The 25,967-nt window shown below is 49.7% G+C and overlaps 1 protein-coding gene across 7 annotated transcripts in view; it reads left to right on the top strand.

Annotated features, from left to right (window-relative positions):
• Positions 1–19,337, top strand: part of LOC127004622 (probable nuclear hormone receptor HR38) — a 37,702-nt gene extending 18,365 nt beyond the window's left edge. For 3 of the 7 annotated variants that reach the window (XM_050872651.1, XM_050872654.1, XM_050872649.1), the window contains exons 2-5: positions 5,438–5,553; positions 11,913–13,426; positions 13,548–13,726; positions 13,933–19,337. In XM_050872651.1, coding sequence (XP_050728608.1) covers positions 5,438–5,553; positions 11,913–13,426; positions 13,548–13,726; positions 13,933–14,189 — 2,066 coding nt within the window. In that variant the 3' untranslated portion in view covers positions 14,190–19,337. Of the gene's footprint in view, positions 1–5,437; positions 5,554–11,089; positions 11,531–11,909; positions 13,427–13,547; positions 13,727–13,932 lie in introns of all 7 variants that reach the window. The other 4 variants (XM_050872650.1, XM_050872653.1, XM_050872648.1 and 1 more) reach the window with 2 other exon arrangements.
• The last annotated feature ends 6,630 nt before the right edge of the window (positions 19,338–25,967 follow it).

Raw genomic sequence — 25,967 nt, 5'->3', positions numbered from 1 at the left:
CTTTGATAATAATCAATACATGAAAGAGAGAGAGAGAGAGAGAGAGAGAGAGAGAGAGAGAGAGAGAGAGTCGTGCTGTTCAATATCTTTTCCTCCACCATTTCCTTCTAATTTACATGAATAAGTCAAGAAAATTAAGCTCTTGAGGAATTGAATCTTAGCGTTGGCGTACGTGTGTGTGTGTGTGTGTGTGTGTGTGTGTGTGTACATTTATAGCCAGAGATCATGATGAAAAATATTATTGGAGGCTCATCGTTACATAAATCAAGCGTGCGTGGTAGTGATTGGCCACGCCTCGGGCTAATCTTAACGACCCTGCTGCCTTGCTCTCTCTCTCTCTCTCTCTCTCTCTCTCTCTCTCTCGCAATACAACCCTTAAAAGTAGAAAGAGGGACGAGGAGGAAAAAAGAAGAGAGAAAGAGATAAGAAAGAACCAGGGAGAGAAAAAGATGAAAAACAGAACTAGGAGATAAAATAGGATACACAGGTAATTCTATTTTGATTACCTAAGCCTTTACCTGCAAACTTATCACAGGTATACTAATAAAAACTCACCTACGACACGAGGAAAAGGGGAATAGGTAGAGCGATAATAAAGAAAGAGAGAGAATTCAAACAGGTGTGTCGATAGCCGTATATGAAGCGAGGTCCAGTAAGAGAAGTAAAGAGTGAAACTGAAAGCATAAACATTAGTAATTATTTGATCTTATATTCGAGTTTGTAATTTGGGGTTTGGAAACGTTTGGATTTAAGTATTATTTCTGTGCTTGATCAAAAGAAAGTTTGTCCACCTTTTTTTTTTTTTTTTTTTTTTTTGTATGTGTGTGAAGAAGAAAGTCAAGGAAGAGGAAGAGGAGGAGGAGGAGGAGGAAGAGGAGGAGGAGAAAATGGAGACACGTGCGCGTAATTAATGTAGCAAAGTGACCAAAAACGCGTATCTTTACACACACACACACACACACACACACACATACACACACACACACACACACACACACACACACACACACACACACACACACAGCCGAAAGGACATCCAAAATTACCTCGTCATGCAATTCTCTCTCTCTCTCTCTCTCTCTCTCTCTCTCTCTCTCTCTCTCTCTCTCTCTCTCTCTCTCTCTCTCTCTCTCTCTCTCTCTCTCTCTCTCTCTCTCTCTCTCTCTCTCTCTCTCTCTCTCTCTCTCTCTCTCTCTCTCTCTCTCTCTCTCTCTCTCTCTCTCTCTCTCTCTCTCTCTCTCTCTCTCTCTCTCTCTCTCTCTTTCTCTCTCTCTCTCTCTCGTCGCTTAGAATGGCGGAAACCAGCAGGACAAACGTTCATCCCTTAAAGAATGCTGTTATTAGGGAAAAAGAAGAGTGGCGGCCAGGAACCGGTTTTTTGTGCGTGGGTTTGCGGGTGTGTGTGAGTGGGTGTGTGTGGGGGTCTGTCTGTATGCTTGTGTTTTTAACCGCGCGCGTCCTTTCATAATTATGTTCTTTTTACTTAATTTTCCCTCACAAATTTATTGGCCTAGCTCTCCTCTGTAAATATTATGTTGTAAAGATATCCATCCTCTAGGAAATAAAATAAAATAATATATATATATATATATATATATATATATATATATATATATATATATATATATATATATATATATATATATATATATATATATATATATATATATATATATATATATATGTATATTAAAATTGGTAACAAGAGATTTTTCCAACATGAACGCTTTAATCTTTCCAAACACACGCCTGCCCTTGTTCAGCCCCGTTGTGCTTCGTAATTACTGTCCCGTACATTCCCTTCCCCAGTCTCCCCTTTGCCCCTCCCCGCCCCGCCACGTGACAAGCTGGGAAAAAATCAGACCAAGGGATTGAGGTTCCCGCGATTCATTCTAATCACTCATTTTTAACCAATCAAGGAGGGAGTCGTCTTTCCCGCCGCCTTAATTGAGCAGCGTTATTGTGTGGGGGCGGCGGGGATGCGACACCCTCAACAGTAGAGACAATAACCCTTCAACAGACGATATGATCACGCCTCGACCCCGCTAATGTGACTCCCACGGCGCCACTGAACCTTTTTAGGTGCCGTGATGCCCGGCAGTCGTGTCTCTGCTTCCTGCTTTGGAAACGTTTGCTCACGATTTCCCAGAAGATTCGTGAATTTGGAGTTGGAGCGTGAGCGGCAGCGGGGCCGCGGCGCCGCGGCGGGTGGGGGGCGGGGGGTAGCGGGCGGCGGCCGTGCGTAACGGGGCTCATTCAGCGGGTGTTCCCTGAGGGCCCCGACACGCCCTAACCGGTTAGAGGACGGTCCCGCCTACTTTCGCTCACACCGGTGATGGAAGAGCCCGCATTTACCTGAGGTACCGCAGCGACACGCACCGGACAGGCGGTGGTTAGTGGTTTATATATGTTTTTTTTCGTAAGAATTGCATCTTTCGAGTTTGCCGTAAACTTCGTTTAGGATCCAATTAGAATACTTCGCGGCACGCGGAGCGACGCGCTGCCGATCTTCCCGTACGAAACCTTCGGAAACCCTCATCGGGTGAGGAGGCGGAGGGGCGTCGCGCAGCGCCGAGCCGCAACAATAGCGGACTCGCCACGCGACAAAACTGGCGCCCTAATATCTCGTCAACAGATTAAAACAAGCAACCGCGAAATGCCAGCGTACCTACGCCGTGTTCCCTTGAGGGCCGAGTCGCCCTTTATACGACGGCGAGCAGCGGCGGCTCTCAAATTGTACGCGTGTGTCGGCGGGGACGGTGGCTCAATCACGGCGGCAGCGACGACGACAGGGAAGACTGAGTCCGCTCTCCGGCCCGCACGACCCAGCAGGTGGCCGGCGCAAGGCACCACCCACGCTCGAGTCCCGACCTCGAGTCACTGGCCATCGAGTTCCGCCACTTAAAGAACTATTCGCGTCATCGGTTACCGTCATCATTAGTTCAGGCACACGTCGTCAGGCTGAGAGCGTCCAGGTGGGCTGGAGGCCACGCTCATCCAGGTGTGACGGGACAATTCCTGTCCATTTTCCACACTTCTTAGTTTCCGGTGAGAGTTTCATCTTGAAAGACTGCTGTGTACGTGAACAAGCATCCCTCGAGGCTCTTTGATCGCTGAACAATCAAGAGGATGTCGTGAACGCTCCCTTACACCCGGCAGACGAGCCTGAAAATTGTAAAAAAACACAGAAAAATATCCAATATCTGGATGCTAGGATGCAGCGGCCCTCTACCGCTGTGTAAGGGTCAATCGTGCCAAGTTTTGGGCCGCCATAGAGACGCACAGCCTCCTTGAGTAGTGTAAGGCTGCCTCGTCCTGCCAGCCCGTAGCATGCTGCCGTGCGTCGCCCTCCACCTGGGGTCGTACAGCCACTTACTTGCCATGAATGCCGAAGGTAAGTGTACCGTCGGCGGGAGGGTCGCGGCAGCTGCCTCGCCCGCTCTTCGCTTCCAGCCGGCCGTGCTGAAGACAAGGAATCAAGAAAACACTACAGTTATAATTGCTACTCAAGGATCCGCATATTATTGGAATCTTAAAAACGCTTCTCGCACTCATTGAAAAGTTCTACGGAGAGCAAAAGCCATGTTTGAATTACTCCACAAAAAAAAAAAATTCTTGACGTTTATGTGGGTCAGAGTGGCGAGGAGTCATCGAGAACCCATTGAGCTGGCCTGACACTCCTCCTTATCGTCATTAATTGCAGGGTTTGATTGGTCTTGTCAGTCCTTTTCATGATTAGCTTTCGCTGTTGATTGATTGGCGTTGGGCGAGAAACACCTGTGGGGAGAGACTGTCATTACTTGCCCATTGAAGGGACGACGGCGTGGTGGAATAGGATAATGAATGGTTTACCTCACCTGTAGAGGATTAAAAGGTGCGCTATATATCATCTCATTTGTCCGATCAGATTTTACGATTATATAACTCAAAGCGGGCCATAGAGAAACGTTTTTAGGCATCAGAGACGTACCAAGTGTGAGGCTCAGAACTTTCGTCTTCTTCACAAGCGACTCTGGAGCTTCATTTCGTAAACACTTAAGGAACATCTCTCTGCAGCTCTTTTATTTTTTAGTCACCTGCAGGACAGTAGAGGTTAGGCAGCAAACAGTAGTGAGCGTGAAACCACAAGACCCTGATAACAGCCTGACTTGCTTACCTCTCACGAGATAGTTCCACAGGAAGGATTACCGAGTCTCTTGTCGGTTCACAGGTCTGATAACGGCGAGATACCAACGATAAGGAACAGATCTATGTTATCTCTGATTCCCATAACGCCTCTGTCCAGCGATTACACGTCACCGATAATCTCTTTTAGTCGTGGGCGTCAATCGTTCATTCAAGGCCCACTATTCACCGCCGCTCAGGTGTTCCAGAAGCCCCAGCAATTATAGACGGCCACCTGCATCGCCTAGTATATAACCGTTCATGTAATTGATATCATATTACCCCGAAAATAACTTGTTTATGTATAGTCGCATGTTCGTCTTTGTGGGCCTTAAATACCTCTTTGTGCCGGCTGGATTCTTGAAATGCTTCCCTTATCACTATTTACGACAATGGCGTCAGCATCGTCGTCACGGCTACGTCACGACATACCACAGACAGCGCGTCACGGCAGCAGCTGTGTCGCGGGGAACTGACAGCGGCTCAGTCGTGAAGGTGCCTATGAGCGCCACCCAAGCCATGCAGCTCCACTCCCGCCCACTCCTTCACGCTGACGCCGCCATCGAGGAACTTATTCGGGAGCTCCTTGGTGAGTGGCCCTTCCTCACGCCTGCCCTGTGTCAGCTACTCAGTCATACGGAAAGTGAGTCGCAACGGAGCCTCACCACACGAGGCCGAAGTTGTTTTGATCATTCCGCGTGCTCTCAGAGTTGGAGTTGGAGTCTTGTGAAATAGAAGTCTTACTCTGGTCGCTCGTTATCAGTGATACACGCGTCTCGAGGACCGCACGCGATGCTCAGCCGAAGGAACGAAGCATCTTGGTTTTGCCATTTGACTTAATCTTGGGAAGGGCGTGCTGAAGCCTTGCTCTCTTCAGCTGGCGGGCACCAGCCTGGGGCGGCGAGTCCCGCAACCACCGCAGGACTTGTCGGGACAAACACCGCCTTAACTACCACACGTCCGCCTCAATTTTGTTTCCGGGACAAAACTTTTCCTGAAGTAGCCAGGAAGTGGATCATTAACTCTTTACCAACTTGTTTATCCGAAGGACTTTTTTTTATACATATATTTCTGGAAATATGTTTATTGGAAATTGAACCAAAACGTTTGTTTACTTTATACATTTGTTTTGCTTACCAAGGAGAATGATCCGTAGATAATGAATGTTCTTCACTGAGAAAATATTGATATCCGTGTATGTGTGTGTGTGTGTGTGTGTGTGTGTGTGTGTGTGTATTGTGTGCACGCCGTGCTGACGAGCCTCGTGTTTCAGGCGTGGACGTGACGCAGGAGAGCCCCCTCCCGCCAGACGACACGCCCGCCGTGCCCCACCCAGCCTTCACGCCGCCCCACACCCACGCCCACAACATGCTCGTCCTCCAGCCTCAGGTAAGCACCACTCTTACGTCTCTGTTCTCTACCAGTGGCGTCTGTACTGACGTCACTGGCAGCCACCATCACCTTCCCCCTTAGTCCCCCTTTACAGTTCCGTCACGTCTGTGTAGCTTCGTCAGCATCTCGTCAGTAGATGTAACAACTTGAATGTGTACTGTTGTGTTGCACCACGTAGAGACAGCTTCCATGCGACACACAGCACGTGCCTGAACTGTAGAGGAGCCGCTGTAGGGCGACTTTTCCATGTACCTGTAGCAAGATTAGCGTAGTGCCCATGGAAGGGAGTAGCATCATCACCGCGTTAGGAGAGAGTCACGCAGCAGGGAGTGAGGGCAGCCAAGCGCGTGCAGGATGTAGGTCAGAGAGGAGAAGGCGAGGTAGAGCCGTCTAGGTCTCCTCTCCTTAACGTGGTTCTTGCGTCGACCGTCAGAGGCGCTACTTCCTCTTTAGTTGAAGTCGCGGACGTGGATGGGAAGCAAAACTAGTAGGCGTGTCCTTAGCGAGACAGTCACTTCCGAGATCGCAGACACAGATTCTTGTTCCTTCAGTCTGGCAGCGTCTTCGGTCACACTGAGGCACGCTCCCGGAGACCACCATTGGGGGTCCTCCGTCGCCTCACATCGCCAGGGCGTCTCGGTTAACATCCAGACACTTGATGTAGGAAAAGCTGAGGCTGCGAGTGGCTTGCCGAGAAGACCTTGGGGGAGCGGGGACGAGTGAAGGGTGTGAGAGGGGTGGGGCGGGGCGGGGCGGCCGGGGAAGGGGAGGGGGGATGCTTGCTTGCTTGCGCCTGGCAGGGTGTGGTTCTCCGTGGCCCCATGCCAATGAAAGTTGCTGTGAGGTCGGAGTATAAAATTTACACATATCCTTGCTCCTCCTTCTCGATTATTATTTTTTTTTTCCTCTCCGTGTGTGAGTGGCGGCGAGGACTGTAGGGTGTGAGTGCAGGTGGGCGGGAAACAAAGACATAGGTAGAGAGAGAGAGAGAAATTGAGAGAGGAGAGAGTAAGTACACCCCTCCTCCTCCCCACCCCACCCCGACACACCCCTCCGCCCCGCCCTTCACCGCCCGCCACCTGAGCCTCGTACCACCTGATCTAAGAAGCTCTCGATTATAAGGAAATAAAAAAAAAGTTCCGTCGATAAGCGAAGACGAGGAACTGCAGTCCGAAGGGGGTCAGTTTTTGCGGACGAGTCATTATCTTGTAGGATCGGTAATGAGCAGCCTCCACGTATCAAGGGAGGTCATCGCGGGTCGCCGTCTCGCTGTCTTGCCGTGGCCGCGCGCTGCCGCTCAAGGTTTTCATATTGTTTGGGACACGAGAGCGGCCGATCACCCCTCGTCCCCTTAGGCGTGGGCGGCGGTCCTCCCTCCGTCTCGCTGCCCGTCGCTCGCCTTCCTTGCCACGCTGAGGACAGGCAGGCAGACAGGTGTGTGTGTGTGCGTGTGTGTGACGGTCAAAGGGGCGGGAGAGAGCGGCCGCGGGGGAAGAGGAGAGCCAAGGATGAGGGCGGGAAGCATCAAGGAGACGGGAAGAAAGGGGGAGCAAGAAGAGGAGGAGTGGAGAAGAGGAGAGAAAAGAGAGAAGGGAGGAAGGCGAGAGGGACCACAGCACAACAATTATCAGTTTCTTGCAAATCATTGATCGAAATTAATATCGACGCGGCCAAAGATGGCAGGAGCCGCGGCGGCCCAGCCTCACAATAGCATCATTGTCCACCAGGCGGGGCGGGGCGGGGCGGGGCAGCTCGGGGCGGGACCAGGACGTGTGCCCCGACGAGACGGAAGACGTGGAGGGGAGGGCGAGGAGGAGGAGAAAGAAGGAAAGGGACTGAGGGTGAAAGTTGGTATCCAGCTTTTTGTGTTGTAGATCTGTTCGACTTGTTGAGTGGTGGGGCAGGACAAGGGGAAGCGATACGTGTGGTGAGGGGAAGCGGCGGTGGTGGTGGGAGGGAGGGGGCGGTGCGGTGACGGATGCAACGGACAGGTAGAGACAGGTGAAGCAAAACAACTCACTCATCTGACGTCTGCCAATTATGTGGTTGAAAGAAAGAGAAGGGAGAGAGGGATGGACTAGGAGGAGGAGGAGAAGGAAGAGATGAAGAAGAGGGAGGAGGTACTGTCGGATGAGAGAGGGAAAGGGTGGAGGTACGGGGAAGAGAGAGAGGGTTGAGGGAAGGGACGGGGTGGCAGGCTCACTCCACGGCGAAAAAAAGTGGATTCTGTCGTGAGGTGAAGAGAGAGTGAGCTCCACCATGGCTCCACCCGCCACCACCATCTCCCTCCCCTCTCTCCCTCCCTCCCTCCCTACTTCCCGCTCTGACTCCCTCCCTCCTCCCTCTCGGTGTCTCCTTCCTTACTCCTCCTGCTCCTGCTTCTGCTGCTGCTCCTACTGCTGTTGCTGCTCTCCTTCCTCCACACACACACACACACTCTCTCTCTCTCTCTCTCTCTCTCTCTCTCTCTCTCTCTCTCTCTCTCTCTCTCTCTCTCTCTCTCTCTCTCTCTCTCTCTCTCTCTCTCTCTCTTCTCTCTTCTCTCTTCTCTTTTCTCTCTTTTCTCTCTTCTCTCCTCTCACTCTCTCTCTCTCTCTCTCTCTCTCTCTCTCTCTCTCTCTCTCTCTCTCTCTCTCTCTCTCTCTCTCTCTCTCTCTCTCTCTCTCTCTCTCTCTCTCTCTCTAAAAAAAAGAGCCAGTTGGTTTCTGACACTTGGGTACAGCAGTGTGTTGTCAAATTCTCTCCCTCTCGCTCTCGCTCTCTTTCTCTCTCTAAAAAAAAGAGCCAGTTGGTTTCTGACACTTGGGTACCGCAGTGTGTTGTCAAATTACGGCTTAACGATAACAGTGACGCTGACGATAGTGATGAGGGTGACGGCGATGACGATAGTGTCTCCGCAAAGGTGACTCCACTATTTTGCTTCCCATTCCCAGGTAAAAGCGATGCGACTGAACGATGATGAGAAACTGTCCTATTTTTGGAACGGCAGAAAAGTTACTCGGTATTTTCTTGCACTACAGACAAGGTAGAAAATATCATCGGAAGGGTTAGCTTATAGAAATTATCGTAGTGAACAAATAACGGGTAACTAACTGTTTGGATAAAGTTAATGGAGTTACTCGGTATTTTCTTGCGCCACAGACAAGGTAGAAAATATCATCGGAAGGGTTAGCTTACAGAAATCATCGTACAGAACAAGTAACGGGTAACTAACTGTTCACATAAGGTTTAGGGATTTAGTTTTGTTTTCATCATTGTGGAAGATCGAAGAATATGGAAGAGTTCAGGGAGCGTTTTGTCTGTATCACTTGTCTTCCACCTCAAGTAAACACGACAGTTGCAAGACCTAGAATAAAAAGGAGTCCCGCGTTAGGAAAGAGTGGAAAGTCCAACCTCGATCGACCTCAAGAGATAAACGAAGTAAGACGCAGACAGAGGCAGGTTAGCAAATGTATAAATAGCAGACTAGAGAATGCCCGTCAGCGGCTACGATTTATTAGAGACATAGGACCGGCTGCCTGCTGTGTGACTAGAAGGGAAAGCAGATCCATAAGTCATTTGGTCTCGGCTCAATAGATACACAAAAAAAGATAGATAGATAGATAAGTAGATAGACATAGAGAAAGTTAGATGAAGATATAGCATTGTTCACCCCTTCCATCCCCTTCATCCCTCTCCTCCTCTTCCTCCTCCTCCTCTTCCTCCTCCTCCTCCTCTTCGCTGAGTATGCCTGACTTTCTGGATTATTAATTTCCTGTCATGATATCCTGCAACACGCCAGCCCCTTCCTCCCCTCGAGTCCTGGTAGGGGGAGGTACTTTCTTGACGAGGGGAAGGGGAGCAAGAAACCTTATCACCCCCTCCCGCCCCTTCCTTCCTTCTCCCTTCCCCTTCTCCTTCCTCTTCTTTCTCCTCCTCCTCCTCCTCCTCCTTTTCTTCTTTCTTCTACTTATCCTCAGTCTTCGCCTTGGATGTCTATTTTCCACAACTGTTACTTTTCTTCCTCTTCCTCTTCTTCTTCTTTATCTTTCCCTCCTCCTCCTCCTCCTCCTCCTCCTCCTCCTTCATAGCACCGTGATCGTATAAGAGACGTAACTTACTTAGTGTTCAATCCCCTTTGCCCTAATGTATAAGGAACCGAACTCCTTTTCACTAACTTATACTGACACCAAAATGATCTTTACCTCAATAAAAACACCTGCCTCTCAAGACTTCTTTTTTATTTGTTTGTTTGTTTTTGTTTTGTCTTTTGTTTTTTGTTTTTTATAAGCCCTATTTTTTCTGATTAGCCTTTATTATTTTTCACGTTTATTTCATGTTTTCTATATTTTTTTTCTTTTTTTTCTCGTTTTCTTCCCTGTAGCTGCACCTGTAGCGCTTAATTTGCACGATGTGAATGTGTGTGCGTGTGTGCGTGCGTGCGCGTGTGCGTGTGTGTGTGCGTGTGCGTGTGTGTGTGTTTGTGAATGACCCTGCACGTGGCATTGAATCCTTGAGCACATTTCCTACGCTCTTTCTATCATTTATTTACGTATTATTGTTTCTAAATTATCCATACATTTATTATATAGTAGCATTAGCATTAGTATATTATTTTCAGTATTTTTATTTCCTGTTATTTTTCCTTCATCTATCCCCTCCTTCCCCTCCTCGGCTTCGCACTTCACCCCCCTCCCCACCTGTCGTTTATTTTGCCAACCTGCCTGCACACACACCTGTCCCGCACACCTGCATGTCGAGGCCCACGGCGCGGCCCAGCACGGCACACTCGGGGACAGCACACCCAGACGAGAGAGAGAGAGAGAGAGAGAGAGAGAGAGAGAGAGAGAGATGAGGGGAGGAAGGGCGGAGACAAGGGGAGAGACAGACACATACGCACACACACACACAGAGAGAGAGAGAGAGAGAGAGAGAGAGAGAGAGAGAGAGAGAGAGAGAGAGAGAGAGAGAGAGAGAGAGAGAGAGAGACAGACAGACAGACAGACAGACAGACAGACAGACAGACAGACAGACAGACAGACAGACAGACAGACAGACAGACAGACAGACAGACAGACAGAGAGAGAGAGAGAGAGAGAGAGAGAGAGAGAGAGAGAGAGAGAGAGAGAGAGAGAGAGAGAGAGAGAGAGAGACAAAGATATTTTAGGTGTGTGTGTGTGTGTGTGTGTGTGTGCGCGTGACCCAGACAGGGCAGGAGCACGCTGGCCGCTAGTAGCAGCAATTGGAAGCATCGCCAGGCACCCACGCCGCTTTTCGCCTTAGTTCTCCCTCGTGTTGGTTCACCACTGAGAGAACACAGAGACATAACTGGTTTGAAAGAATCCTAGTTGTTGCAAATGTTGATAATTACATTCATAAAAAGTTGATTTTTTCACCTTTTGAATCAGTGACATTTTTTCCCCTTGTATATCTCATGCTGCTGTGGGAGCCATTAAAGTCAGTTTTAACCCAAGCTTCGAGGAGGTGGTGGAGAGCGTGGGGGCGGCGGGGCTGGCCCCACCCTCCACACACCATATCAATAATCCTTTTGAAGTGGGGCGACGCAGCAGAGTGTTGAGGCAGCTGTTTACCGCGGGCGTGGCTCTGGGGATCCGCCGCCCGCCACCCACCCTCGTGGGTGTGCCGGGGCGGGCCGCCGCCAGCACTGATGGGTCGAGAACTGGAGGAGAGCGGCCCCGCCACCACCAACTCAACCCCCCCGCACCCCGCCATGGAGGACAAGCCGCCCAGCAGGTCACCCTCTCCACCCCACTCCTTGGCCACTCTCCTCCCAGTGAACCTCAGCATCACCACCTCCCAGGCCCTCGTGGTGGTCTCCACCCTCCCCCCCTCCATCACCTCCACGCCCATCTCTGTAACGCCCGTCCTGCTCACAAGCGATGCTCCTTCGCCGCCCGTGAGCGCCACGCTGGTCAGCTCGGAGGAGCGGCCTGAGGAGGGCACCAGCAGCAGCGTTGTCCCGTCGTCAGAGCCGGTACGCACCATCACGCCCGCACCCACTGTCCTGCGGCACAGTGTAGCCGGCGACCAGCCGCAGCGCCCCGTGTTACGCCGTGGCCGCTGGGGTCCCTCATGCCCATTCGCACACTGCATGACAGTTGCTGCTACTGCTGCTGCTGCTACTGCTGCTGCCGCATATCAGTATTGCTCGTGTTTGCTCTTGCTCGCACACTTTCATCTTTTTCTCTTCTTTCTTATTCTGTCTCATCGTGTCAGTGCATGATGACGCATGATCTGTGTAGGAGGATGAGTGTGTGTGCGTATGTGTATGTGCGTGGGGAAATAAGTGTTTTGTGTGTGGGGAAAGGAAATTGTTTTAGCTCCACTAACGTGTCTTTCTCTCCCTCCCACAGCAGTCACTTCTCCACCCGAGTGTGGCTGAAGCGCTGACCGCATCCTACGGCCTCTCCCCTAACTTCGGTGACGACTCTCTAGGTGGGACGACCAGCGATGAGTTTAAATTGGGGTCGGCCTTCACGGCCACGCCCACGCCGAGTTACGGCGAGGGAGGCAGCGAAACTCCCTTCAGTGACGTTTTCCAAGCCGAGTATCTGCTAGCGCCGCAGCCCCTGGAAGACCTGAAGCCTGTCATCACCCACCCCCACGCTGAGACTTCGCCGCCTAGGTCCCCCGGCCACGCAGCATCCACGCCTGCTTCATCAGCCGGTCAGGGAGGAGCCCCCGCTCTGCCCAGCTTTCAGGAGACTTACTCCCCCAGATACAGGCCGCTTGGCGCTGATGTGTTCACCTTCAAGACTGACGATGGCAGACCCGTCGAATACCCGCAGCCTCCTCCAGCCCACCAGACCTTCACTCAGGCCTCCCCGCAGCACCAGCAACAGCCACAGCTACAACAACAGCAGCAACAGCAGCAGCAACAGCAGCCTCAACTCCCCCAGCAGCAGCCCCAGCCTGCCCCACCCTTCGAGGCTTACCCCCACCCTTCGCAAGTGTACTCCCGCCCTGCGCCCTACCCCAGCCCCTCCGTGCCTGTCACCCATGCTTACAGCAGTTCAGCCAAGGCTTTCGGTGGCGAATTCTACCCTGCTGGCCCCACCTACGACCCTCTGCAGCCCCTGCCCCCTGAACAGTACATCCGCCCCTCCACTTCGCACCACTACACCGAAATGGGAGCGGCCTCCACCTCCAGCACACCCTCTGTGTCTTTCCTTGGCCGCAAGACGACCGTTGAGCACATCGACCCGGCTCTCATGAGGCTTCACCCATCACCTATGTCCTCCGCAATCCGACCAGCCTCTGAACAGAAGCCACAGTCTCCAGCACAGCTGTGTGCAGTGTGCGGCGACACAGCCGCCTGCCAGCACTACGGGGTCCGTACATGTGAAGGCTGCAAAGGATTCTTCAAGCGTACCGTCCAGAAAAATGCTAAGTATGTATGTCTTGCGGACAAAAACTGCCCCGTAGACAAAAGGCGCCGTAATCGGTGTCAGTTTTGCCGCTTCCAGAAGTGTCTGGTCGTCGGTATGGTGAAGGAAGTGGTCAGAACAGACAGTTTGAAAGGTCGCCGTGGCCGTCTGCCCAGCAAGCCGAAAAGCCCCCAGGAATCTCCTCCCTCACCACCCGTGTCTCTCATCACCGCCCTCGTGCGTGCCCACGTGGACACCACTCCAGACCTCGCTAACCTGGACTACTCTCAGTACCGCGAACCCACTAGCGGCGCTGAGTCACCCTCCACCGAGGCAGAGCGAATCCAGCAGTTCTACTCCCTACTGACCTCCAGCATCGAGGTCATCCGACACTTCGCAGAGAAGATCCCTGGCTACCATGACCTGGCGCGCGAGGACCAGGACCTTCTCTTCCAGTCTGCCTCCCTCGAACTCTTCGTCTTGAGAGTTGCCTACAGACTCGTGTAAGTACTCACTCGATGTCAAATACACTTTTCAAATAATTCTATTTGAATCTATTGAGTGCTGCTTTGACGCAATGTTTCACTAGAATTCTGATTATCAACTCGCGTTCTCTCGCTACAGAAATAATCCTGACGACCCCAAGTTCGTGTTTGACAATGGACGAGTCCTCCACCGGTCACAGTGCGACCGTTCCTTCGGCGAGTGGTTGCAGGGCATCCTTGACTTTTCTTCCTCTTTAAAAGCAATGGAGTTGGATATTTCTGCATTTGCTTGCCTATCGGCACTGACAATCATTACAGGTAAGTTAATAAAGCCATAAAGTCTACCTATTATGAATATTACTTTACTTTTTATACTAATCGATTGTGATCACAAGAATTGACAAACTTTTTCCTCTGTGAATGTTCGATTAAACCAAAATGATTATTTGTCGAAAAAAGTCAAGGGAAACTTATGCCTCAGAAGCATAACATTGCCAGATATGATGACAATCCTCTCCCCGCAGAGCGACACGGCCTCAAGGACACCAAGAAGGTGGAGCAGCTGCAAATGAAGATCATCAGCTCCCTTAGAGACCACGTGACGTACAACGCCGAGGCGCAGAAGAAGCCCCACTACTTCTCACGGATCTTGGGTAAGCTGCCGGAACTCCGGTCGCTGTCCGTGCAGGGACTTCAGCGAATCTTCTACCTTAAATTGGAAGACTTGGTCCCTGCCCCTCAGCTCATAGAGAACATGTTCGTCTCCAGTCTCCCCTTCTGAACCTCTTGGAGATCCTGAAGTCTTCATCTTACTGCCACGGGCGTAAGGAGCTGCCCCTCCACCGCCCCTCTTCCCCGGTCATCACCAGACGATGGTGAAGGGTCTTTCGCCCCTGGGCGCACTGGCCCCCGGAGCCACAGGCGGTCCTGTACACCATGTTTATCTCCGCGACCTCCGCCCCGTCTGGGTCGCTGTTGTCCCCACGACACGCTCAGCCATTAGCAATCAAGACCGCCCCAGACAACCTCCGGGTGTGTCCAGCAGCGAGTCTCAGTCAGGATCCGCCCCTCGCGGCTCCCCGGAGGGCTCCTGTTGCTCGCGTGCTGAAGCAGCGGTGGCGCGTGCACACGTACTTTACGTACTCATCATATGTTCACAGAGTTACTCTTCAAGCAGGAAGACTACATTATTTTCTGACAATTGGTACATAGAGTGAGGTGGATGGTAAAGCCGCTCGGCGCGCAGGCCGATGCGGCTGTTAGACTTGTCACTTTGGCACAACGCCTTGACAAACTAGTCATTCTGTGATTTTAACGGAAAAGAAAGAAAGGTTTTGGAGGAAGAATAATAAAACTATTGTTTATAGTCTAAGCTCAGTAAAGCTTGATTACGTATTTTTGTAATTACTTTTAAGTCAACATAGGTTAGTCTGATATACAATATTGTCGGCCTTACCTTTTGCATAGGTAACTGTACAAAACCCTGTAGGTAATTAGTGCTCTACGCTCCTCCAGTCGCAACAAGACGCGACCAGAAGGTCCTCTTGTCCCGGCTCAGTCCGGCAGCCGTGAGCAGCAGCAGCAGCAGCAGCAAAAAGCAGCAGCAGTAAAAGGCGACCGCCGATCGGGTTGTGGCGCGTAAGTGTGACTTACGCGCTCCTCATCCTTCCTGTTCCTTGGCGTCGCTAGCTGGTGGCAGTTTCTATCTATTGTTATTCTTTCATATCCCCCTTTATCTCCACCACTTTTCCTCCACCCTGCACTCCACCTCATCCTCGTCTTCCTCTTGGTCGCCCTTTCTTCCTTTCCGCTCCGTGAAGCCGCTAAGTCAGCCTGTTCCGTGCACAGGTGTGTGAGGTGTAGGGTTAGAGTGTGATGAAATGATATTTTTTATACCTTGAAAGTCGCGCGTCGCACAATTCCTTCCCCTCCCCCAATGCCTCCCCTGCCCACTCCTCCCTGCTGCTGCCTCCCTCCCGCTCGCCCGGACTGCCCACCTCCCCTCCACCGGGTCGCCGCCGTGACCCTGACATCCACTTGACCTTTCCTCCCGCACGAGTCACACACACACCAAGAAGGCACTGCCGCCCCTCACCCAGTCATGGCGACCAAAGGGACAGACAGTCTTGCCGGCCATGACACACTGAAATCTAATTTCCTTTCAGTTCATTTAAATCCTAACTCTAGAGAGATGACGTAAAAAAGATAAATCTTAGTTTTGTCGCATTTTTACGTCCACTTCCGGTTCTAATGATCAGTTTCATTTGTCTTACCGATCGGCCCTTCCTGTGCCTTTGGTTCACTGCATCAGTCACGACTGTTTTGACCAAGGCCGGATTTAATGCATTTATTAATTAAATGGACGGTGCTTGCGGTGGTAATGTGACCCGCGAGTGTGTGTGTGTGTGTGTGTGTGTGTGTGTGTGTGTGAGAGAGAGAGAGAGAGAGAGAGAGAGAGAGAGTGTGTGTGTGTGTGTGTGTGTGTGTGTGTGTGTGTGTGTGTGTGTGTGTGTGTGTGTGTGTGTGTGTGTGTGTGTGCAAGGTCCTTCCCGAGAGTCGCCGCGGCTGATCCTTCCCTGTGTGTGGGTCCTGAATACCTGCAGCTCCAACACGGCGCCCGACTTAGCCCGCCAACACAGTTTTTTTTCCATTATTGTTCATGACGGCTGCACACCCTCCCGCCCCCTGCCCCCAAGCCCCCAGCCCCAGCCCATTCCACGGTTCATCTGGTGTCCCAATTTTAACGTCGTCTGGTCACTGTTTTTGCCTTTTTCTGTTTTTAGTCAGTATTATGTGTCATTTCGTGTCAAATATTCAGTGTTTTAAAGTATCTTCAACGTGACGTCCACTTGTTCCAACCCAAGCGGGAGGGAGGCAGGAGGTCAGTAGAGGCCCGGCCCTCCGCCCCGTGCCTACCTCCCCTGCCCCAACCCCGCGGAGGAAGGCCCGGGGACAGGCCCCCTCCTCCCTCACCTCCATCTGCCTCCCTCCCCCCGTGCCGCTAATCTTATGTTGACACTCGCCATTAGGTTCCATAGATCTGCATTAATAAGCTATAAGACCCACGGCCTCCACGAACACCCGCCCTCCCGCACGCTGCCCGAGAATGCCGGCTTGCAGGGACTCCAAAGACACTCTAGAAATTATTATTGTCATTATCATTGATATTATTGTTATCATTTTTCATATTATTATTATTATTATTATTATTATTATTATTATTATTATTATTATTATTATTATTATTAATTATTATTACCTTGGCGATCCGAGAAAAATGGACTTGAAAGTCAAACCTAATTCGGAAGATATTAGTGGAAGTCCGCGTGTTCAGCGAAGTCACGTGCTGTGTTCCGCACCACATCCCAGGGTTAAGGTTATGTTTTAGTCCTGAATTTTGTTTGTGGTTGCACTCTTATGATCCCTTCGCCAGCCAATACATGTACATACTTACATACACGTGCATACAGAAACCTATACACTTGCATACACAGCGCACGCATACGCGCCACGGGCGGGCGCTGACCCGTCGCCCAGGGCAGACTTCTGTCGCGTCCTGCCGGCGGGGGGGTGTCCCCGGTGCCGCGTGTGTCGCGTCGCTCTGTCGTTGTCCTTCGTCTTGAGCTTTCGGCGGCAACACCTCCAAAGGAGAGATTTCACTCGCTTTGCTTCACCTGCCGTGGCCGGAGCAGGTTCAGGCGTGTCTCGTTCGCATCAGTTTTAAGAATTAAGAAAGAATATTGTACACTTATCTTTTGAGAGTTGCTATTGAAGGAAAACAAATTCCTATGTGAAGACAATTTTATAAATTTACCATTAGCGAGTGAAAGGTTGAAGGGGAGAGGCGGACGGCGGTTACTGCAAAGGGCCCGGCCGGGTACCCACTCCTTCCTGCCGCAGCCTCCACCTGACACTCTACTGTGACGTCCGCTTATAGAGATATCTTTTCTATTAAATATATTACATAGATATATATAATTATATAAATATTATTTAGTACATACATCTATACGAGGGTCACGGGTCGTTGCAGTAACTGGCTGCCGGCGCCCCAGCCACTGTTTGGAGTCACTTCAGTGAGCCGAGTCAGGCGTTGAGTCACTTCCTGTTCCTGATGTTGAATCCAGTCATTTGTTCCTGACGCAGGTTCAGGTCGCCGACTGTCTGAGACTGGCCTGTGCCCATACCGACTAATGTTACCAGTCAAGCACAACCTATTCTAGCCTTACATGTGGGTTACCATCTGTTTTTAAGAAATAATAGTTTAATATATAGTCTAATGCTAGTTGGAGACGCTTCGAACATAATACATGGTCCTGTCGCCCGAGTTATTATTAATGTCTTCAGATCATTATGTATTGTGGGTAAAGTAATTTATTTTTCTGTCAACCTCAAATATTGTTCGTAAATATTCCCGGTGACGCGGAGTGTTGGCGTCACTTTGTGCGGCAGAATGTGGAAGAACATTATTTTCTCCGCCACTTTTCCTGTGCTTTGTCTGCTGTGTGGGTGGCAGCGTCTATCTGCCCGGTGTTTTCCCCAAGTTTCCTTCTTGTTCAGTGTGAAGAGGATGAAAAAATTTTCGGTTGTTTCATCTTGTGAGGCTGGCGATCCTGAGAGCTAATAAAGGATGATGTGCCTCCCTTGTCGACCCTGTGCACCAGTCTCTCCCTCACGCATCTGAACGGTCCAAGTGTCTTAGCGCCGCCATATCAGCTGAGAGTTTTTTTCGAGATTACAGAACCTTGTTTCTGTTTTGGTGTGTTCAGTCCTTACAAGTCTCCCCAGTGAGTGTATAAGTGTTCTTATCGTTGTTAACGCCTACGTGTTGAATAAAATTTCTCTTGTTGTCTTACAACGCGTTATGTTTACTTATCTTACGGTTGGAAAGTGTTTTGACATAATCTAAGCGGCCACCTGGCCAACCCAAGGTTCCACTCACGTAGTCTGCTGGAAAAAAAGTTTTTCTTCATTGATCTGAATGAGGTAGGAACAACAAATGCCACTGATTTTCACAACCACTGGACTTGCAAAGTCATGGTAGAGTGCACTGATAGTATATAATGCAAAAAATCTTATATATTGAGAGAACACGTGTACTTGTAGAAAAATAAAGTCTCTACTCATATGAGTGGTTATGTACAATGACTGTACCCTTCCCCCTCCCTCACCCCCCACACCTGTGTCCCAATAATACCTCTCACTTAGGTCTGTCCCCTCACCAGCTGTCTCCCTTCACCTCAACCAGCCTCCCCAGACTGCCCCACCCTTCTCACTACCCACCCCACACAGCCCCTTCCCTCCACCACTCTTCCCCCTCCCTTCCTGCTCCTCCCCATCCTTGTATGTAGAAGTGGGCCTCATTGTAACACGCTGCCATCGCCAACGCCCCTCCAACACCGCCCTTGTGATATGAGTCATTTTGTAGCCGCGGATGGAACCTAATCAAGCCTATTTTTTACAATGGGGACACTGGATCGGGGTCACCTCTGAGGTTGTCTCCACTTCCACCTGTAAAACTCTTCAATTTTTCACTCACTCAACAGACAATCCCGTCTCCTCTTTGTCCTCCTCCTCCTCCTCCTCCTCCTTCTCCCCCTCCTACTCCTTCCACTTCATCCCTTTCCCCTCTCTCCCTCCTCCTCCTCCTTTCACTACTACTACCAATACTGATGCTAATGCTAATGCAGTTATACTTTGCCGTCTGTGCCATGCATTTTGGTGGTAGAATGTGTATCAAAGAACTCTTCCCCCTCCGCCCCGACCCCAACCCCGGAGGCCCTTCACCAAGACCTCCGGGTTCCTCAGTCCTCGCTCTGCCCGTGTCCTCCTCAGGCCGTTTAGGGGTGACGTTAATTAAAACCGCCTGTCTCAACTCCTGTTCCCACTTTTTCCTATTTTTTGAGAGAATATACATGAAAGAAATATTTGTTTGGTTTTCTTACCGTCTCCCCCGCCACTTGTGAGTACACGTTGCAGGGTAATCTCCGTGTGAGGAAGTACTGACGACGTGAGTTTTTTTGTCGTCTTCGTTGGCCTCTGAAAAAGGTACAAGACAGTTACTCTAAGTGAAGCAAAAATTAGTGAGTGAGTGTTTGTTTCCTTGTCATTTTTCGTTATTTTATAATAATGGAAATAATGAAAGGAGAAGTAAAACATATGGAAAATAACTATGTCCATTTTTTTCATTATATTTTTCGTAACTTTTAAGGAGCAAGAACCTAATATAACTGGAAAAAGTATCTAGGACGTTTTTGTTTCCTTCCAAGCACCCAAGGAAATTGTAACTGCCCATGTGTGAATCTGAAAATATTCCAAGAAAAAACTAGGAAGATGAGAGAATGACTAACACTGAAGTCTGTGAATGAGACTAGACTTACTAAACTAAACGACTCTCTCTCTCTCTCTCTCTCTCTCTCTCTCTCTCTCTCTCTCAAATGAAAGCAAACGCGAGGGAAGTTACAAATCGAACAAGGCAAGGATGCAGCAGCTGTCTCCACTACAGTCTCCAAACTGATCCCATGACTAACAATAAGGATAAAAAAGGCGCAGCGGTTCATCAAAATAATCCCTGACATCAGTAGAGAACATGGATTAGAAATAGACCAGAGCAAAAACAAAATCGTAATATATAACTAAAAAAAAAAAAAAAAAAAAAAAAAGACAAGACAATTAACTAACTTAGCATTATAATGGTACTTCAAAGATGGGCTTGTTCTGCCGCCGAGGGACGGAGAGCCTCCTTTGTCAGACGCCAGATAAACAAGTTCCTATGTCAGCAATACAAGTTCCTATGTCAATACAAGTTCCTATGTCAATACAAGTTCCTATGTCAATGCAAGTTCCTATGTCAATGCAAGTTCCTCTGTCAATACAAGTTCCTATGTCAATGCAAGTTCCTATGTCAATACAAGTTCCTATGTCAATACAAGTTCCTATGTCAATGCAAGTTCCTCTGTCAGCAATACAAGTTCCTGTCAACAATACCCTCGCCACGTCAGCACAAAGTTGCCAGATCGTCGTACTCAGCGTCTTATATTTTATTCATTTCAGACCTAAAAAAATGTCTCCTCCACCTCAAAAACTAGATTCATTTGTACTTATCGTTGAAATGGTTGACTTTTTATATCTTATTGCAATAGTTAAGTGTCAAAAACCGGTAAATACAATGTAGTGACTAAGATAATCTGGCAACGTTGAAGCAGTAGACGGGGTTATCAACTTCTCAGTAGGTTCACCGCCGCCGTCGTGGATGGACGCGGCCTAATGTGGATTTTCTCGACTTCTTTCACAAATTTACTGGAAAAGCACGAGATTTGCTTGCTTTGTGTGTTCGCCACAAACTCACCTTACAACCTATATAAGACAATGAAAATCAGAAAACGAAAGAATAACCTTGAACGACTCTGGTGTTCGAGAGGATGAGTCGAGACACCGAGCCGACACTTGATGGCCGCCGCGGAGAGCTTGGCCACACGGATCTTTGCATCTCCTCGGAATGTGACGCAGTTCCCTCTCCTGGTGAGTGTATAATTAAGTGCTTATCGTCTTCTGTGAGCCTTTGGTAAAATTGCAGTTTAGGACAATACTCCGTCTTTTTTTTTTTTTTTTTCTTTGAGTGTGGTGTGGCTTGGTGTAATGTGTGGTGTGGGTGGGTGTAATGTGTGGTGTGGTGTGGGTGGGTGTAATGTGGTGTGGTGTGGCTGGGTGTAATGTGTGGTGTGTGGTGTGGCTGGGTGTAATGTGTGGTGTGTGGTGTGGCAGGGTGTAATGTGTGGTGTGGCTGGGTGTAATGTGTGGTGTGGTTGACTGGGTGTAATGTGGTGTGTGGTGTGGCTGGGTGTAATGTGGTGTGTGGTGTGTCGTGGTGTAATGTGGTGTGTGTTGTGTGTGGGGGTGATGTTTGGTGTGTGGTGTGGGGGGGTGTCATGTGTGGTGGGGCTGGGTGTGGGGTGGTGTGTGTGGTGTGGCTGGGTTTAATGGTTGGTGTGGTGTGTGGGAGGTGGGAATGTGGTGTGTGTGGTGTGGCTGGGTGTAATGTGTACTGTGGTGTGGCTGGGTGTAATGTGTGGTGTGTGGTGTGGCAGGTGTGTGTGTGGTGGTGTGTGGTGTGTGGTGTGGCTGGGTGTAATGTGTGGTGTGGCTGGGTGTAATGTGTGGTGTGTGGTGTGGCAGGGTGTAATGTGTGGTGTGGCTGGGTGTAATGTGTGGTGTGTGGTGTGGCAGGGTGTAATGTGTGGTGTGTGTGGTTGTTGTGTGTGGTGTGTGTGGTGTGGGTGTAATGTGGTGTGTGGTGTGTAATGTGGTGTGGTGTGGCAGGGTGTAATGTGTGGTGTGGCTGGGTGTAATGTGTGGTGTGGCAGGGTGTAATGTGTGGTGTGTGGTGTGGCAGGGTGTAATGTGTGGTGTGTGGTGTGGCAGGGTGTAATGTGTGGTGTGTGGTGTGGAATTGTGTAATGTGTGGTGTGGCTGGGTGTAATGTGTGTTGTGTGGTGTGGCAGGTGTGTGTGTGTGTGTGTGGCAGGTGTGTGTGGTGTGTGGTGTGGCTGGGTGTGTGTGGTGTGTGGGGTGTAATGTGTGGTGTGTGGTGTGGCAGGGTGTAATGTGTGTGGCAGGGTGTAATGTGTGGTGTGGCAGGGTGTAATGTGTGGTGTGTGGTGTGGCAGGGTGTAATGTGTGGTGTGGCAGGGTGTAATGTGTGGTGTGGCAGGGTGTAATGTGTGGTGTGTGGTGTGGGATGGTGTAGTGTGTGGTGTGGGTGTAATGTGGCAGGTGTGTGGTGTGTGGTGTGGGTGGGTGTGTGGTGTGGCAGGGTGTAATGTGTGGTGTGTGGTGTGGCAGGGTGTAATGTGTGGTGTGTGGTGTGGCAGGGTGTAATGTGTGGTGTGGCAGGGTGTAATGTGTGGTGTGTGGTGTGTGTGTGGTGTGTGGTGTGTGGTGTGTGGGGTGTAATGTGTGGTGTGGTGGGTGTGTGTGTGGTGTGGCAGGTGTGTGTTGTGTGTGGTGTGGCTGGGTGTAATGTGTGGTGTGTGGTGGCAGGGTGTAATGTGTGGTGTGTGGTGTGTGGGTGTGTGTGGTGTGTGGTGTGTGGTGTGGCTGGGTGTAATGTGTGGTGTGGCAGGGTGTAATGTGTGGTGTGTGGTGTGGCAGGGTGTAATGTGTGGTGTGTGGTGTGGCAGGGTGTAATGTGTGGTGTGTGGTGTGGCAGGGTGTAATGTGTGGTGTGTGGTGTGGCAGGGTGTAATGTGTGGTGTGGCAGGGTGTAATGGGATCTTTTCCGTTTGGCGTACAGCGCTAAAATTAATTTTAATATAGATTTTCTTATGTATTTTTGTCCGTAGAATCCGAATATGACAACCGTTTTATGGAGAAACGAACAGTTTTTAAGTTATTTTCCTTTACGCTGCAGCCGCCTTAGCCTCAAAATAGCTCGCAGAGGGCTTAGGGTCGGGGAGCATATTTAAACTACTCCAACCGAACTTTACGACCTACTAACGGGGGGGCTGCGCCCCCCTCGACCCCCCCTAATAACCAGGGGGGGCTACGCCCCTCCCTGGACCCCCCCCTCATGTATATGTGACTTATTTCAGCGAGGAGGTATTTCTCGCAACACCCGCTGCAGCCTCGCCGCGGCCAGCACCAGAGGCGACGCGCTTTCGTAAACATTATCCCATATTTTCAAGAGTAAAAAAAAAGTCCTTGAATTGGATTTTCAAAGCGTTTCCATGACTGCTGAAGGTTTGCAAACGGAATACTGAATATTACGACTTTTTAAAGTTTGAATTCCTTCAGTAATAGATAGGAAGAAAATAACTTTAAAGGCAAATAACTCGAAAACTGTTCATTTCTCCAAAAAAATAATGTGATATTCTGATTCTACGGACAAAAATACATAGAAAAATCTATATTAAAATTACTTTTAGCGCTGTACGCCAAACGGAAAAGACCCGTGTAATGTGTGGTGTGTGGTGTGGCAGGGTGTAATGTGTGGTGTGTGGTGTGGCAGGGTGTAATGTGTGGTGTGGCTGGGTGTAATGTGTGGTGTGTGTGGTGTGGCAGGGTGTAATGTGTGGTGTGGCAGGGTGTAATGTGTGGTGTGTGGTGTGGCAGGGTGTAATGTGTGGTGTGGCAGGGTGTGTGTGGTGTGGTGTGGCAGGTGTGTGTTGTGTGTGGTGTGGCAGGGTGTAATGTGGTGTGTGGTGTGGCAGGGTGTAATGTGTGGTGTGTGGTGTGGCTGGGTGTAATGTGGTGTGTGGTGTGGCTGGGTGTAATGTGTGGTGTGTGGTGTGGCAGGGTGTAATGTGTGGTGTGTGGTGTGGCAGGGTGTAATGTGTGGTGTGTGGTGTGGCTGGGTGTGGTGTGTGGTGTGGCAGGGTGTGTGGTGTGTGGTGTGGCTGGGTGTAATGTGGTGTGTGGTGTGTGGGGTGTGGTGTGTGGTGTGGCTGGGTGTAATGTGGTGTGTGGTGTGGCTGGGTGTAATGTGTGGTGTGTGGTGTGGCTGGGTGTAATGTGTGGTGTGTGGTGTGGCAGGGTGTAATGTGTGGTGTGGCAGGGTGTAATGTGTGGTGTGTGGTGTGGCAGGGTGTAATGTGTGGTGTGTGGTGTGGCAGGGTGTAATGTGTGGTGTGTGGTGTGGCTGGGTGTAATGTGGTGTGTGGTGTGGCTGGGTGTAATGTGGTGTGTGGTGTGGCTGGGTGTAATGTGTGGTGTGTGGTGTGGCTGGGTGTAATGTGTGGTGTGTGGTGTGGCTGTGTGTAATGTGTGGTGTGTGGTGTGGCTGTGTGTAATGTGTGGTGTGTGGTGTGGCAGGGTGTAATGTGTGCTGTGTGGTGTGGCAGGGTGTAATGTGCTGTGTGGTGTGGCTGGGTGTAATGTGCTGTGTGGTGTGGCTGGGTTTGATTTGCCTAACACAGTACTGCAGAAGAGGGGGTTGGGGGGAGTCAGATTCCAGATCTACAAGATGAGGGCGGCTGTAACTACGTGCCTTGTAGTGTCCGAACTAGCAATTACACCGTTCATTATTCCAGGCATATCTATCACTTTGACAGTGCGGATCGTAGCTACAGTTACCACCGGGTCGAGCGTGGTTTTGCTCTTGATCTTGCCGACACTATTCTATGTGTACAGGCTACTACCCAACGCACAGTAATCACTTTCAAGTCAAGGTGATATGTTGATGCCCCACTCTGCCTCCATGGTCTAGTGGATAGCGTGCCTTACTATGAGTCCGTGGGCCCGGGTTCGAATCCCGGCCCGGGTAGTCTGCGTGCAGCATCATACAAGTTAACTTTTGTGAACCCCCCTTACTGCAGCAAGTATAGATAATGGAATAAAGTAGACCTCCAGAAAATATGACGGCCAAAAAAGTTTAAAATAGAAGTAAATCATATCTGTAATAGTACTAATGGTCGATAAGTGGGTACCTGGGGAAACCTGTGGAAGGTAAACTGTGGTAACCCGGATGCCTCACTGGTCTGGATTTCTTACCTGGATGGGGACACGCCCCATCCATAAAACTGTGCGATGTCTCCAACCAAAACTGCAGCTGATGATTTTCATTAAGATGGTCAGATGGTTGGCTAATATGACATCACAAGCTGGCACGGACAACTACTAATTTTCAATACCCAGTCAATAACAACAATCCAAACAAAACACCCAAAGAACAACCAAACCACGTGGCAAATTAATCCAACTCGTATAAGATCTGACCAAGATGCTTGCCCAGCTGGTGCTTGAAGGAATTCACCGAGATGACAGAAACAACAGAATCCGGCAAGCTGTTCCAAATGTTAATTACTCTCAATGAGAAGAAGTGGGCTCTCACATCAGTGTTACAACGGGGGACATGAAGCTTATAGGAGTGACCTCTAGTGTCCCTATTGCGATTTCTCGTCAGCAAATGTTCAAGATTAGGACAAAGTCCTTTTAAAATTTTAAACACCATAATAAGATCAGCTCTGATCAGTCTACCTTTGATCGAGTAAAGACTCAGTTGCGCAAGACAATCCCTATAAGGTACATCACAGAACCCAATGATTTTCTTAGTCCACCTTCTCTGAACAGCTTCTAGTAGTCTCACATCACCAAAATATCCAGTAAACCACACCACAGAAGCGTAGTCGAGGATTGGCCTACTATATGAAATAAAAACCTCCCATAAAATCTGAAGTTCTACAAATCGTTCCCTTAAGAATAGTATAGCTTACGCCACTAGCTTTGCCTGCAATCTCTCACATGAAGATGGAACTTGAGAGAAGAATCAATCCTGACCCCAAGATCTTTGTGGTTGTCAACATCTAAAATGGGTTCCTCACCATGAAGTACTGCAAGAGAACAGGTGCATCTTGGAGACTTCTACAAAAGTTCATTCTGACACATTTGCCAATTGAAAAAGACAAAACCCAAGATCTACTTGTATTAAAGAGTAGATTAATATCTCTCTGCAGATGAAGAAGGGAAATGAAATGGTCAGATTTTGATATTACCGAGGCTAAAAATAACGAGGTCATCAGCAAAGAGACAAAATTTACAGTTTAAACCAGAAACAACATGACTG

Source organism: Eriocheir sinensis, chromosome 28, assembly GCF_024679095.1.
Source record: "Eriocheir sinensis breed Jianghai 21 chromosome 28, ASM2467909v1, whole genome shotgun sequence".
Taxonomy (NCBI): domain Eukaryota; kingdom Metazoa; phylum Arthropoda; class Malacostraca; order Decapoda; family Varunidae; genus Eriocheir; species Eriocheir sinensis.
The sequence above is the reverse complement of the archived record's forward strand: the minus strand, read 5'-3'. Positions and strand labels throughout refer to the sequence as shown.